Source organism: Mycteria americana, chromosome 26 (genome assembly GCF_035582795.1).
Source record: "Mycteria americana isolate JAX WOST 10 ecotype Jacksonville Zoo and Gardens chromosome 26, USCA_MyAme_1.0, whole genome shotgun sequence".
Taxonomy (NCBI): Eukaryota; Metazoa; Chordata; class Aves; order Ciconiiformes; family Ciconiidae; genus Mycteria; species Mycteria americana.
Window position 1 is genome coordinate 2,012,094 of NC_134390.1, and position 13,925 is coordinate 2,026,018.

Genomic DNA, 13,925 nt, shown 5'->3' on the forward strand with positions numbered 1-13,925 from the left:
CACGGAGCCCGCAGGGGCTCGGCCCGGCTCTGCTGGGTCCCCCCCGCTGCAGCCGCCGAGCTCCGGGGTGCAAAGGCCCGAAATACGGGAGCGACAGCCCAGGCGGGGCAGGGGTTCCACCGTGGGGAGCAGAGGGGTCACCCCCCCCCCCCGGGGGGGACGTTCGTCACCCCGGGGCACCCCCCGGGACGGCACCGGCTGCTCCCTCCTTCAGCTCTTCCACCACCATCCCAGCCCACCCTCGCCCCAGGACACGGGGGACACTCGGCACCCATCTCCAGCGCTTTATTTGGGGGGGGGGGGGGGGGGGGGGTGTTTACCCACGGGAGGGAACCTCCTCCCCAGACCGCAAACCTTCCAGGGCCCACCTCGCAGCCCCTCCGGGGGCCCCAGAGGAACAGACCACTCCCCACGGCAAAGGACCCCCCAACTCCGGAGAGCCGCCCCGTCCTTTCCCCGAGTCCCTCTACGTCTTTTCCCCTGGCCAGCCCGGCCACGCAGGGCTCCCCACAGCGAGGGCAGGCAGAGCCGGGGCAAGGAGGATCTGGGGTCCCCGCTCCGGGGTTCCAAGCCCCCGCCGCTCCGGGAATGACGCCGGCAGAGGAGCCGGAGCTGCGGCTCGGCCCGGTGCTGGGCAAGGACACCGGCGCCCGCAGGTTTTCCACGCGTGTCCCGCTGCCGAGCTCCGCCACGACTGGGATGCACAAGGGAGGGTACAGACGCCACGTGCTGCCGCGCTCAGCTCACGGACGCCGGCTCCAGGCTCCCGTTGGCGGCCGCTCCACGGGCCTGGGCGGAGGAGGCAGCTTCCTCCGGCCGCCGGTCGTCCCTGGGCCCCGGCCGGCACACTGCCATGGGCAAGTGACTCTGTTGGGGACAGAAAAGGCACGGTGGGCCGGCTGCAGCGGGACCTGCCCGGGCAGAGGCGAGGGCAAGCCCAGCTTTTTGTCGCTCCCACGCGAATTGGCCGTTCCACGGGGAGGGGAGCGCCAACAGAGCGGGAGACATTTCCTCTGGGCTCCTGCTTGAAACCAAGGGCTACGGCAAACCGGTGGTCTTCATTCAGGGCCTGGGGGGTGCGTGCGCCAGCGCTGGGGTCCCCCCGCCCCAACACTCGGCTCCCATCAGGGGAGAGGCAGCGCGAGGACTCCTCGGCTGCAGGGACAGCGTGGGAGAGGTGACGGGATGCAGGACGGGGCGTCTGAGGACATCTCCAAAGACGACACCCTGCGGGCACGGCCCGAGCGAGCCGCGGGCTCCGGGTGGGACACGAGGGGAGCAAGTTGCAAGTGAAAAACGCGTCTCAAAAGAAGGAGAAAGCAGAAGCCCTTTGCCCAGAAGATGACAGCTCCCCTTAAAATCCCCAGATGGCAGAAAGCGGGCTTCCCACAGTAGGTAGTCCCCGGCCTGCGAGACGTGCCCGCTGCGTCCCAGACAGCTCCCGCAACACCCATCCCACACACAGGAAGAGGGTGGCACCGAGCCACCCACGGAGAAGAGGAGACTGCCCGTCCTCCGCCGCTCCCCCGGGGACAGGCTCTGGCTCCCACCCCAACGCTCCTAATATCATCCAGACCGCGGGCGTAGCACGGGTCCGAACTCCGCTGCATGGGAGAGCAAACCCTCCCTCCCCTACCCCCCCCGAGGGCCTGGCTGGGTGGCGGGAGGGCAAACGGGGACTCGTGACCCCGGGAAGACGCAGGCTGCACTCCCCGCAGAGCCGCAGGGGTGGGGGTTCAGCCGGAGCAGGAGCCGCGCTGCTGCTGGGAGCCCCCGCCGCGCTCTCCCGGCTGTACCTGCGCAGGCAGCTCGGCCGGAGGCTCGGCGGCCGGGGAGAAGACGTGGGCAGAGGAGCTTCCTCTGTCCGTCGGCACCATCTGCGGAGGGAGGCCTGGGTGGGAGGGCTCCTCCAGGGCCAGGATGTCTATGGGGGCCTCGGCAACGTCTCTGAGGGACTGATCGAGGGCCACAGAAGGATCAAAGAGCAGAGGGGACGGGGGGCACTGCATGCCATCGCCCACCACGTCCAAGTCCTAGGAGAGAAAACACCGGGAGCGGCTCATCAGCAGGAGGGGGCCCGAGGAGCACCACGGGGGACAGAAGCACGAGTGCTCGCAGCCCTTCTCCGCTACCCCCTCGAGCGGGGCGGGAGCGGGCAGCAGATCGCTCCGCTGGTTTATGGGCACGGGAGGAGGAAGGCAGAGCAGGGGGCACCGTGCTACTGGGACCCCCGGCCTCGGCAGCTGGGAACGCAACTACGGGGGCCTCCTCCTCCAGAAACGGCGCGATCCAGGCTGGCAGTGCTGCGCTCCCACCGAAAACAAGGCGTAGGGCACAAGGTCCCGAGCCCAGCGTGACGTGCTGCCCCAGGAGCATCCTCGCAGCAGCCAGGAGGGCTCTGAAAGGGTCCGATCCTGCCCTCCTCGGGACGCCCGGAGCAGTCGCCCCTCTCCCAGGATTTCACACCACCCTCTTTGCTTGCCCCGACACAACGTATTGGAGCCGACGGTCTCTGGCTTACTCCTCCGTCCGCCCTGCTCGCTGCCGTCTGCTGCGTGCGTGGATAACCTCGCTGACGCGAGAGGCTGGGATTCCTGCGAGGCTATTGTTAGAGGACGGGATTTGTTTTGGCTTTGGAGGGTGTTTGACATCAAGGCGAGATGCCTGCAACTCACGAGTGGCACTTTACCAGCCTAGCGTGACGCGAGAGAGAACGCAGACGCCCTACGCAGCCGTACGCTGCTGTAAATCCGAATCCCTCCGAGCCGAGGACGGAGGGCTCTCGCAGAGCGTCTGCAGTTACGTCCACGCACGGCTCGGGGTAGCAGCAAGGCACCCAGGTTCCTGCCCGAAATGCCCAAAACCCCACACAGAGTGGGGGACGCTCTCAAAGGACAGGCTGGGGGAGAGAAACAGTTACGTTTTTCATTTCTGACCTGGAAAAAAAAAACCACCTCCCACAAAGGCTGTTTTCACAGAGAGCAGCGTGCCGGCTCTGCCCCGCAGGAAGGACGGCCGGGATCTGGTCCAATGCCCACCGAAGGCAGGGGGAACATTCCCGCGACCCCGGGGGTGCCGGGCCCAGCCTGACCCCACAGCAGCAGCACTCGCTCTCCCGTGTTAACGCTGTGGCCGCTGCCATCCCTGGGATTCCACAGCTGCTGGGCGATCCCTCCTCCATCGGCAAACTCTAAAGTGGTTACGAGATTTGCCTCCCGATAGAAGCGCTCAAGAACCTCAGGGGCATCCGAATACTAAAGCAAGTGACGCCTCGTTCAGAGAAGCAGCTCCAACTGACCACGGTATTTTTTTGTTTAAACAAATTTCAGAAGATTTTAAGCATGTAGGCTTAACATGCGTGCAGGACATCAGAATAATCTGGGGATTAAAAACCTCATGTATCCCTCACGGGAGAGAAGAGGGAAAAAAAAAAATCCTCTTTTTAAAAAGCCCCTAAATACGGATTTAAATGAGAGCACAGCTCTTCTAAAGGAGCAGTCACCAACCCTACAGAAACAAACATCTCCCAAACCTTTTGCATTCCTGCACATTTTTCAAGAGACTCTCCTTCCCCAAGCCAGCAAGAATAGAAATAATTCTACATTATCTGTGCTGGGGAGGTAGCGATTTACGTGACATCCATACGTGCTCCACACAGAGAGCACCGGCTCTGCTGCACTGCAGCCCGCTCCACGAGTATTTCAGTGTGAGTTCATGGCGTGTAATGAAAACAGCGATATTCAGGGGAAGCTTTTCTGCAGGACACGTTGCTTGCACACCACGGCCTAAAGCACACTGCACAACTTACATCGCTGAACTCCAGGGGCAAGCTCTCCGTGGGCTGGAGCTCAGCAGCGCTCAAGTACAGGTCTGTGGGGGCAGCTTCCAGCTCCTCGGGGACAGCCAGGACCTGCTCGGGTACGTACATCTGCGGAGGCAAGCGGAGATGGAGCGGGCAGCACGGATCCTCGGAGAGGCTCACGGGAACTGGCTTGTTGCAGGGTATTTCCTCAGAGCCGTGACACGGTTTAAACAGAGTCTGATTAGCGTCCTGACAGATGTCTGGGAAGATGTGGTCAAGGGAAACCTGCACAGCAGACAAACTACAGACAGACACGCATCCAGAGGCATAAACGCTCCCCGCTCACCCACCACCCTCAGGCAAACGGTGTTAAAAACCCCACACATTTCTCCGAGTCCAGACTCCGGAGTTGCACCCCGACTGCCCAGCGATGTGGGTGACGTTACTTGCATGATGGAAAACGGGGACAACAGCGACAGCCGCCCAGCGGGGGCTGGGAGATGTAGCTGGATCCCTGTAAAGCACTCGCAGATCCTCAGATGGAAGATATTACAAATGCACAGGCTTACTTTTATTTGCAGACATCCATTTAAAAGGCATCCGCACAAGCCTTAACATCTAACACGCAGCAGAGATACGAGCACACACAATGCTTTTTCCACAGCCAGGAGTTTAGTTCCGGTATTTCTGTCTTCCCAGTGCATTTTCCTTCCCAATGGAAAACCTATTCCTGCCAGAGGTGTAAATGGGATTTCCTGCCTTTAATCACAAACAGAAACTCTGCTCCAATTGCATCGCGCTTGCAGAGCAATCCACCAGCAGAGAGTAGCTACAGACCAAATCCCATCCTCTTCCAAGAGCCCGGCGAAACTACAGACGGACCCACCACTGAGGCTGCACGAGGGTCTGCATAAACGTCTTACTGACGGTCGTGAAGTTTCTACTTACTGCTGCAAGGACCAGCTGAGATCGTCACCTGCGCGGAGACCGTGCCTCGCTCTGCTCACTTGGTGACACAATCGGGAGCTGGGGCCAAAGCAGCTTTCAGGCGCGGATCAAGTCTTTCAGGTCAGATACCTCAATATCAAACCCAAACGCCCAGCTGTTCTCGATGGTTGTGGGGTTCACGCCGCAGTTTCCTCTTCACGCAGCGCAGTGTGGGAGAGGAAAAAAACCCCCAAACTTCCAAACCCACATAAACTGGCAAAAGGTACCAAGTTTAACCCAGTTTCTTAAGCCGTCTAGGTTTCAGATTTATCCTTTCCTCCTCTCCTCCCTGCACTGAGGCAGCTGTGAACACGCCGGTACGACTTCCCGGCAGGCTGTGGGGAGCCCGTGATCTGTGCTAGCAGCAACGGTACGGAGCACAGCCCAGAGGAGCCAGACCTCTCAGACACTCGAGGGCAGATGTGGCGAGGAAAGCGTCTCTGTATGAACAGCAGGGTGGGGAAGCCAGATTTTAATCTCTCCGAATGACTCCCAGATCAAGCACTGACTTTATTGGTAGCCAAAAAGCATGGATTGCCAAGATGACAAAAACACACGCTCCACCCGGAGCTCAACAGCCCAGCTGGGTTCGGTCCCTTTAATGCATTGTCACAAACAATCCAGCTCCTGAAAAGCAAACAAAGCCCAAGAGCCTCCTGACAATGCACAAAGCAGAGCAGACTGCAGATGTTATCGGCTCAGCGGGGCTAACCAAAGTAAAATCTTGTTTGTGTCAGTGAAAGTCAGCTGACAGCTCAGACGTAAGGAAATCAAACCTCGCTTTTTCCACTCCCTTCTCGGCCTGCCCTGCTCAAAGCGAGCCAGCTGCAAACAGCAACTTGCTCAAACCGTTTTATAGGTATTTATCCTGTCTTTATTTTGAAGTATACGATCACTAGAGAGAGAAACAAAGGCAGCTTCCTGCTCCCCGGGCTGCTCCCTGCGCATAGCTGGAGTCGAGTCTGCCAACTTCACTAACAAAACAAAACGAAGAGCTCAAACAAAACGAAGAGCTCATCCTCCCCCTGGCTGCCAGCTCTGCTCTGGGACCCAACACCACAGCTTCTCCTGACTCACACCAGCATCAGCTGCTAACACAGCTCCGACACGATCCAAACCTCCTCCCGGACACATCCACCCAATCCCACTTAGACAAGAGCTGCGCAGACGCACCCAGGGCCACGCTCGGTTCGTGGATCCCATGTTGGGGCGGTGATCTCTGAGCTGGGGGAATCCCAGTGGAAATTTTCAGTGCCGGCCCTCAAAAAGCCGAGGCTGTTTTAGGAGGTCGAACAGCTCGAGGCTGTTCTCACGCACACGTGTGCGAACCTTTCAAGGAGTAAAAGGAGACTGAGCTGACCCATGGCAGCCCCAAACAAGCTAGGAACTACACCCTCATTCCGGTCCTCCCAAAAATCACTGAGCACATGCTTCAGCACTCAGACACCCTTTCCTACAAACATCCTTCACAGCAGGACTCACACTGAGAGCCCACAGACCCTGCTCAGGATGGCTGTTGGCACCCAGCACCTGTAGCCAAGCCGAGAGCAGACTTCCTTCTACCCCCCTCACACACAGCCAGAAACCATCTCATGCCTTCCTCAGGCTTCGGGAGGTTCCCTTGTCGCTTCCAAGCGAACTAGCCACCCTGTTCGGATGCTCTGATCGGCCAGTATACCACAGGAAGGCTGCAGCGGGACCTGCCCGGGCAGAGGCGAGGGCAAGCCCAGCTTTTTGTCGCTCCCACACGAATTGGCCGTTCCACGGGGACGGGAGCGCCAACAGACCGGGAGACATTTCGTCTGGGCTCCTGCTTGAAACCAACGGCTACGGAAAACCGATGGCCTTGATTTAGGGCCAAAGAGAAAAAAAAAGGAGGATCAGACGCACTTCAAACCGCCAGCAAACAGTCAGGAGCGCAGCCCAAGGCAGCGCAGGCAGATCAAAGGATACGCGTAAGGCAGTGCCTGGTCATCGGGAGGGACTGGTTGGAGCATCGCACATCGTCGACGAAGGCCAAGCACCTCTGGCTGGAGCGGGTGGTGTGCGCCTGCAAGTCCAAGAGCAGAGCTCAGAGCTGCGCTGGAGAGTCGCCTGGCTCTGTTCCAGAGAAACCCCCTCGGCTATACACCACTTGCATCCTGCTTTCAAAACACGCCAAGACCAAACTCTCAGTTCCACTCCAGCAGAGCCTCGCTCCTCATTAGGTCCTTCCCGTTCAAGCTGTTATTAAACAGAGCTGAGATAATAAAGCACGACTCGATTTCAATAGGAAGAGCTTCACCTCAGAAATATGTCTCAAAGAACGAGGTTTCTCAGACTTATCTTTCAACTTTCAGAAGTCAGTTAAGCGAGTGCTTTGAATTTTAAAATGGTTACAAAGAAATGGCTGCACACGGCTTCAATTTTAGTTTCATGTGTGATGCAAGGGGCCTGCCTTTGGGTCTAGGAGGAGTCTGGGTTTCACCACTATAGGCCTGGGTTTCACCACGATAGGAAGGAGTATTTTCCACACGTTTTTCAGTGATGAAAGTCAGGCTACCTTGTACTGAGCCCTCCCTTTCAAAAGGGAAAATTCTCCAACTCCACACTTTAACTTTTGCAGTTGGTGCCCATTTAAAATGACTCTAGGAACACCCAATGTTCCAGCCAATTGTGGATACTGAGGGCGCTGGCCAGGACCGGATCTTTATGTCCTTGCAGAAAGGGTGTTACAAGGGACAACCCGGCAGGGGCAGAGCGGACCCGGCCTGGGAATCGCTCTCAGGAAGGGACGAGAGGAGAGACCCAGCTTCCAAGCGAGGCTGAAACTCCAGCCGTACCCAGTCCCCGAGCTGCTGGACGCACCTGCTGGGCAGCACCATCGGTCGCCAGCATCCTGCGCTCCTTCAGCTGCCGGTGGAGCAGGGCCTCCACGCCGTAGCGCTGCCGGTAGCGGCGCAGGCACTTCAGGCGCTTCAGGTTCTCACGCTCCTTGGCCATCAGCCCCTCCGGGCCTGTCAGAAGGCTGCTGCCTGCGGGGAGCGAGGGAAGGGTCAGAAAATACCACTCCACCTGCCACATCCTTCCATTTTTTTTGGTATCAAGAGCCAAAATCAGCCGTCGAGAGCTCCAACAGCTAACTAATGACACAGATGTCAACGCACGGAGCGAACGAGCAGTGAGAGTTGCACGTATAAACAGGAAGCACATCTTTCGGTTACAGAAGAGGATGACAAAGCAGACAAGCAGACTCCATCCCAAAACTTATCCCAACTGCTCAGTGCACACGAGGAGCCGACTGAATATTTTTAAGCATCTATTTTAAAATAATTTGGCCACTCAAAAGTCTATTGTGATTTCTGCAAGCAGAATAGAAGTTTGTCAAATTTCAGCTTGCTCCCGTGCAAGTTCTGGAAGCTTCCAGTAAGCACTCCCAGCTGTAATTACACGGCAACGCTGGGGATCTGCTTTTCTATTACTGGTTTGCTAAAAAGAGTTCTACAAAATTGTTATGTACCAAACTTCCAGTTATTTTTATTTGAGACCGAGCCGTATTATGCCATTTTCCAGGATGAGCTATTATAAGACTATGCTAGGGAAAGCATTCTTTGCCCTGCAATACTTACAACCCGTTATACAACCCAGTTCTGCCTCCGCTGAACTATGAACTCCTGCCTCCGAGAGCATGTTCTGTACAGGGAGAAATCCAACCGAGGCAGAAGTGCTTTTGCAAGGGAAAGTTGAAGTATGAAGGAGGAATATGTCATTCCTGTAACATATACTGTTACACAGTAGAACTGGTGTAACAACTGAAACAAACTTCTGCCGATACAGACAGGACCTTGCAGATGAATAAATTTTTTGTTTATAAAACCAAAAACAGGAAATCCCGTACAAAAGAACTTTTGCTTCAGAATTAACTTTGTAGTCTCGTTTCCTGAAAACACCGCAAACTTTGAAGAGCAAAGAAATCCGGCAACCTTTCTAACCCAAATGATACCAATCTCCAGGCATAAGGCCAGCCACAGAAATACCTTCTCTAACTGAGTTTCAGTCCTACGCTAATTCTGACCGCTACCGAGACAGCACTGCTCTGAAATCCGCTTCTACAAAGGGCAAAAACCCCCATTTTTTTTAATGCAGAGTTCTGCACGTGGTTTAGAGAAGCGCTGTGCCCTCAGCCAGAGGAATACGGATCAGTGACTACCTGTACCAGTACTTGCCTATGGCTTCATGTTCTCCCTTGCGGCTGTGCAGGTATCGGCGCTTCTTCTCCTTCAGAAGGTGCTGGAGTCGTTTGAACTGGTCGATGTAGAGAGACTGCAGGCGGATCAGCTTCTCTCGCATGATCAAAGCCACCTCCTCAGCTGTGTATACACCGGCATGTCTGAAAAACACCCACACAAACAGGGTGAAGATTCTAAGGGTCCCTCAGGACTCTTCTCCTGACCAAATGACACGGACGTTATCAGAAACACAGGCTGAGCAGGGCTGGATTAGACAGATCAATGGGTGACGAGCAGAAATACTGATGTTTACAGATTTATTTTTAATTTAAGAGATCACCCAGAGACTGCTGCTGAATGGACCGCTCCACGCTGAAAGAGGATGACCATCAAATACTTCCCAGAAGAACCACCAGGTCCAAGACTTACGAGCATTCACACCTAGCACCTCACCAAGGCACAAAGTCCAACTGCAACACCCTTAATAACGTCACCTCTTTAATACAACCGCCACCTCCTCTGGTACCACGCTGAGCTCAGAACGCTCTGCACGCCACACGTGCGTAAGCAGCCTGCAGCCACCAGCATCAAACTTACTTCAAGGGATCCTCCTGGTCGCTATCGATGCTGTCAGCCTCGCTGTCCGGGTCCCCTCGCCACGTCTGGTCCACTGTGATAGGGTCCTGTTCGCCATCGCTCCAGCTGTCCTCATCTGAAAAGACAAGTCACCCTGAGCGACAGGACACCGCCCTACGTCCCAGCGCTCGCTGCTCCGGCACAGGGCAGCCGGGGACCCCGGGAGCTCGGCTCCGCTGCCGCATGGAGGTGAACCAGCTCTGCCTCTTGCCAGGAGAGACTTCTCCTCCCCAGCACAGTGCGAGCAAGTGACATGGAACAACAGGAAACCCACCAACTCGGCGCAGCCAAAATACACAGCTCCTGTGGAGCGACGCTCCTGCCTACCTAGGAACTGTGAACTGCCGGCTGGCCGCACCGAGCGACCCTGTGAGATGGGAAGCTCAGCACTGAGCCAGCGTTTGACAGGCACCGCTAGAGACTAACCCAGCAAAGAGGGAAGCTAGCTAACATTTCTACTCTGCAAAGGCAAGGGAAGAAAACCTGCAGGATTTTGGTCTGGCAGTGTGACCTGTCTACAGTCAGTGGCAGGCAAGACACGCCAGGGTTTGTAGAACACAATCTTTTACCCGCAGACCCCTGGGATCTTTTTTTCACTGGATTTAAGAAGTTATATTCTTGGCATTTCCACACAGAACGGAGAACTCCAGGTCCTCTCTCACTGGTTTTCGCTTTCAGTTCTTACCTAGGATCCGACTGGCTTCGCTGCGGCTGCTCTCTGCGGTCTGGGAGCCCAGCTCTGTTTTGGCATAAGAGCTAAGCTGGCAAAGGAGAGTCTCGCTTACAGGCCCAGGATTGGACTTCTTCATCTGAGCTTGGAGCGCCAGAGTGTTCCTACGGGCATGCTCCGCACAGAACGACGTGCTGCGGGAATAAATCACAAGCTCGTTACAACTCCAAGCCCTCAGCCAGCAAAACGAACAAGCGATAGAGTGAGAAACGTTCCCTGGTACCTGGAAAGCACATCCCCTCCACAGCTCTCTCACAGAGAGAGCTGCTGGCTGCAGGTACAGCTCGGAAATGCCAGAGAGCCCCGGGTGGCTCGCAGACCACACACCACCGCTGAAATGCCACCTCTGGCACCGGAGCCAGCAGCCACATGGCACAGCAGCAGGGAGAGACAAGAGCTTTTACTTAAAGCCACTGAGGTGAGCTCTTCTCTTTCCAAACGTTCACACTGGACTCTCAGTTTCCACACAGAGCACACTGGCCCACATCGGATGGATCCTTTTTATCACAGAGGGACCAAGGGCAGAATGAAGACTACCAGTGTCCACATTCCCACAACCTCTGAGAATGAAACACGGGTCAATGCTCCTGTAAGGGAAACTGTGCTCTGCTGACGTGCTTACTGAATGTCGATAGCTGTTCTAGGCCCTTCCATCCATAGCAGTCAGAACATTTTAGACGCTTCAGAGAACAAGAAGCACAACCAGGTCATCAGCTCCACATAACACACGACCAGAGTATCTGAGCTGAGGATTATCCGTAAGCACAGACAGCAGCAAGTTAAATTTGCTGGGCTGAGCAGAGGTACGGCACCGCGTGGGTGCATGTACAGCTCTTACAAAGGACCTGGATCACTGCAGCCACCTTCTGATGGCAGAGGGCAGCAGCCCCACAGTCCAGCAGGACCAAGACAACTCCACGCAGTGTCCAGCACTCACAGAGTCTTTTTCTAGCTTAAAAACGCTTCAGAAAGAGGGAGCCACTTGTCTGAGGTAACGTAAGTGCAGCAGCTGAATCAGAAGAAGGACCTTCTCCCGCTTTTTTTAATTCTGTATGGTACAGAACTGGAGAACCAAGAGACAGAGGTACTCACCCATCCTTCTTCTCCGATTTGGGCGCAGCGTTGGGACACCGCTTTCCATTCTTGGTTGAAACGTAGCTGCACTGCTTGAAAGGGGCACTCCTGTCTTCAAGAATGTGCTTAATGCAAAACTCCTGCCCCTCCAGCCGCGGCTGGGAGCACTGGCGGTGGGTGAAGGCACATGACAGAGGCTCCTGAGGCCGCGGCACGGGAGTAAGGCGTCCTCGGCTTGATGGCAAAACATGGATCCGAATTCTGTTCATGTCAACGCCTGCTCCAGAGATGCAGACCAGTTAACAGAAACGAAGCAAACTACCGATAAAAAGAAAGAGGAGCAGCATCTGCTAACGGATCTGAATAAAACTCTTTGACCCCCTTGAACAGGCAGGAGATGAAGTTGCTCCTATAGAGACAGCTTCTTCCAATGTCTGAGGAAACTTTTAGCTTCACAGCAACCCCATTTCCTCACAGAACGAAATAAACCTCACTCACCTGAGCTACCAAGCAGCAACATCCACGCCAAGGTGCGGGCACAAGTGCCGCTGCCTGCCAGCATTGCAGCCGGGGGGGATACCCGTCCCAGAGGTACCCCCGTACCCCCACCACCCCAGTGCAGGACCCTTTCCTCCCCGCACACAAATCCCACAGCCCCAAACCCTCCCAGGGGACGACCCTCCCTTCCATCCACAGCCCACCAACCCCATAACGCCCAATACAAACCCCATCCCTTCACGGCATCACCTGTCCCCTAGCTCACGGCCTCTTCCTCAGCGGGCACGATCTCCCAGCCTTGCCCCTCCATGCTTCCCACAGGCCCAGTGCTCACCCCAGCCCCGCACCCCCTCCTCCCCGCGGGCAGCTTCACCAACTCCACACTGCCCAGTCCGGCACCAGTGCAGGACCCCCTCCTCCCAGTACACCCCGCCCATACAGCTCCTCGGTGCGTGGCCCCCGCTCCCGGTGCCCATCCCTGCTCCCGGTGCCCATCCCTGCTCCCGGTCCCGACCCCTCTCCCCCCCACGCACGTGTTCCACCACCCGCTCCGCGCCCAGGTCCCGCGCATGCGCAGTCGCGCCGCCCGGCCACCCCCGGCGCCGCCATTTTGTCCGCGGGCGGCGGGCGTGAGGGGCGCTCCCGAGGGAAGCCCAAACAGCGCTGCCGGAGCGGAGGGCGGCGGGGGGAACCGCCCCCCCGGCCGGTGCGGGGCGGAAGGACCTCGGGGGAGCGCGCAGGTGTCGCGGTGAAGGGCTGTGCGGGCCCCGGTCAGGGCGGGCGCCGCCGCCGCCATCTTACCTCGCTGCCGCCCTGGCCTCCCTGCTGCCTCGCCGCACGCCCGCCCCGCCACTTCACTGGCCCGCCCGACCGCCAATCAGCGGCGGGCGCGGGGGCGGTGCCGCATGCGGTTGGTTGAGCCCGCCGTCACTCCGCAGGGACTAGCCACGCCCCCGGGAGTCACGTGAGGGCGGCGCGGCGGGAAGCCGACACGTGGGCGCGGCGGGACCGGGGGCGCACGGCGGGGACCGGGGAGCCCGTGGGTTTGCCAGCCCCGAGCGAGGGAGGGGAGACAGGAGCGGGTTTGTGCTTTGGCTCCGGGAAGGCAGAAGCTCCCGGTAGCTCCAGGGACACGGGCTTGGTCCCAGGGCACCGGCCGGGGGCCAAGAGCCTCCCCCGGCTCTACCCCGTCCCCTCCCGGTTTCCCGGGACAGCTGCAGACAGACGTTGCTCCCCGCTGATTAATGGAAAGGGAAGGAGGAGCGATTCACCGCAAAGCCCGACAACCCGGGAGCAGCCAGCCCAGCCACCAAGAGAGGCTCCAAGAGCAGCGGGGGGAAGCGAGGGCCAGGCCTTTGGTGGGAGCCCGAAAACGTAAAAACCGTACCCAAAACCGCAGGGGGTGGGTTACCGAGGGCAGAGGCACCGGCGAGGGTCAGCAGCACCCAGTGCTCTTAAAAACAAGCTTAATGTAGAACAAGAGTTTCACAAAAACCATACGGAGACAGTACATTTATTAAAGGTTGGAAAAGCAAAGTCTGAGAACAAAGGGAATCGGCTTTTTTGAAACATTCAACCAAAATTCAGGTGGCTGCCCCGGCCCAGCGCTGAGCTCACGGTAAAAGCCGTTTCCAGTCATGCACCGATGAGAGGCCCTGGAAGAGCTGCCGCGGGCAGGGTGACCCTTCCAGCCAGCCGCCCTGCACGCTCTCATCCCGCATCCCAGCTGGGAACGCACCACGCCGCTCCTCTCCAGATCGACCCCCACGCAGCCACCGACCGAGTCCACCAACGCATTTCACGCCTAAACCCGGCTCCACGCGTGCCGGCGGCGTCACCCACGGCATCACCCAGCACGGGGCTGCTCTGCCTTTGGGCACAATCCGACCCCACGTACGAGCCCCTCGCTCAGCAGCGCTCGTCCCTGCCAGCCATGGGCAGCTCCTCTGGACTCTCCCCCCAAAAAGAAGCCATGGGGGGGTTAGGCCCT

The 13,925-nt window shown here is 57.6% G+C and overlaps 1 protein-coding gene and 1 non-coding gene across 4 annotated transcripts; both read right to left on the reverse strand.

The window, feature by feature from the left end:
- Positions 1-276: 276 nt before the first annotated feature.
- Positions 277-12,757, reverse strand: KANSL2 (KAT8 regulatory NSL complex subunit 2). 3 transcript variants are annotated; one of them, XM_075525373.1, is made up of 10 exons: positions 12,737-12,757; positions 11,456-11,717; positions 10,319-10,497; positions 9,595-9,709; positions 8,991-9,158; positions 7,637-7,799; positions 6,743-6,839; positions 3,809-4,062; positions 1,797-2,033; positions 277-867 (listed from the first exon to the last, which is right to left on the reverse strand). In XM_075525373.1, the coding sequence occupies exons 2-10, from the start codon at positions 11,704-11,706 to the stop codon at positions 739-741; spliced, it is 1,593 nt and encodes a 530-aa protein (XP_075381488.1). In that variant the 5' UTR covers positions 11,707-11,717; positions 12,737-12,757; the 3' UTR covers positions 277-738. The 3 variants fall into 3 exon arrangements, with proteins under 3 accessions (XP_075381488.1, XP_075381487.1, XP_075381485.1); XM_075525372.1 differs by lacking the exon at positions 12,737-12,757 and adding an exon at positions 11,936-12,042 and having other exon boundaries at positions 11,456-11,714; XM_075525370.1 differs by lacking the exon at positions 12,737-12,757 and adding an exon at positions 11,936-12,042.
- Positions 6,522-6,650, reverse strand: LOC142421172 (small nucleolar RNA SNORA2/SNORA34 family). Its single transcript, XR_012778852.1, has one exon. It is a non-coding gene; the product is annotated as a small nucleolar RNA SNORA2/SNORA34 family (small nucleolar RNA).
- Positions 12,758-13,925: the final 1,168 nt, after the last annotated feature.

What these genes read in the sequence shown, in the direction of transcription:
- KANSL2 (XM_075525370.1), bottom strand. Translation starts at nt 11,999, where the DNA reads ATGCTGGCAGGCAGCGGCACTTGTGCCCGCACCTTGGCGTGGATGTTG. An exon ending in CGAAGCCAGTCGGATCCTAG is followed by an intron (nt 9,710 to 10,318) that starts GTAAGAACTGAA and finishes TTGTCTTTTCAG; the next exon opens with ATGAGGACAGCTGGAGCGAT. An exon ending in GACCAGGAGGATCCCTTGAA is followed by an intron (nt 9,159 to 9,594) that starts GTAAGTTTGATG and finishes GGTGTTTTTCAG; the next exon opens with ACATGCCGGTGTATACACAG.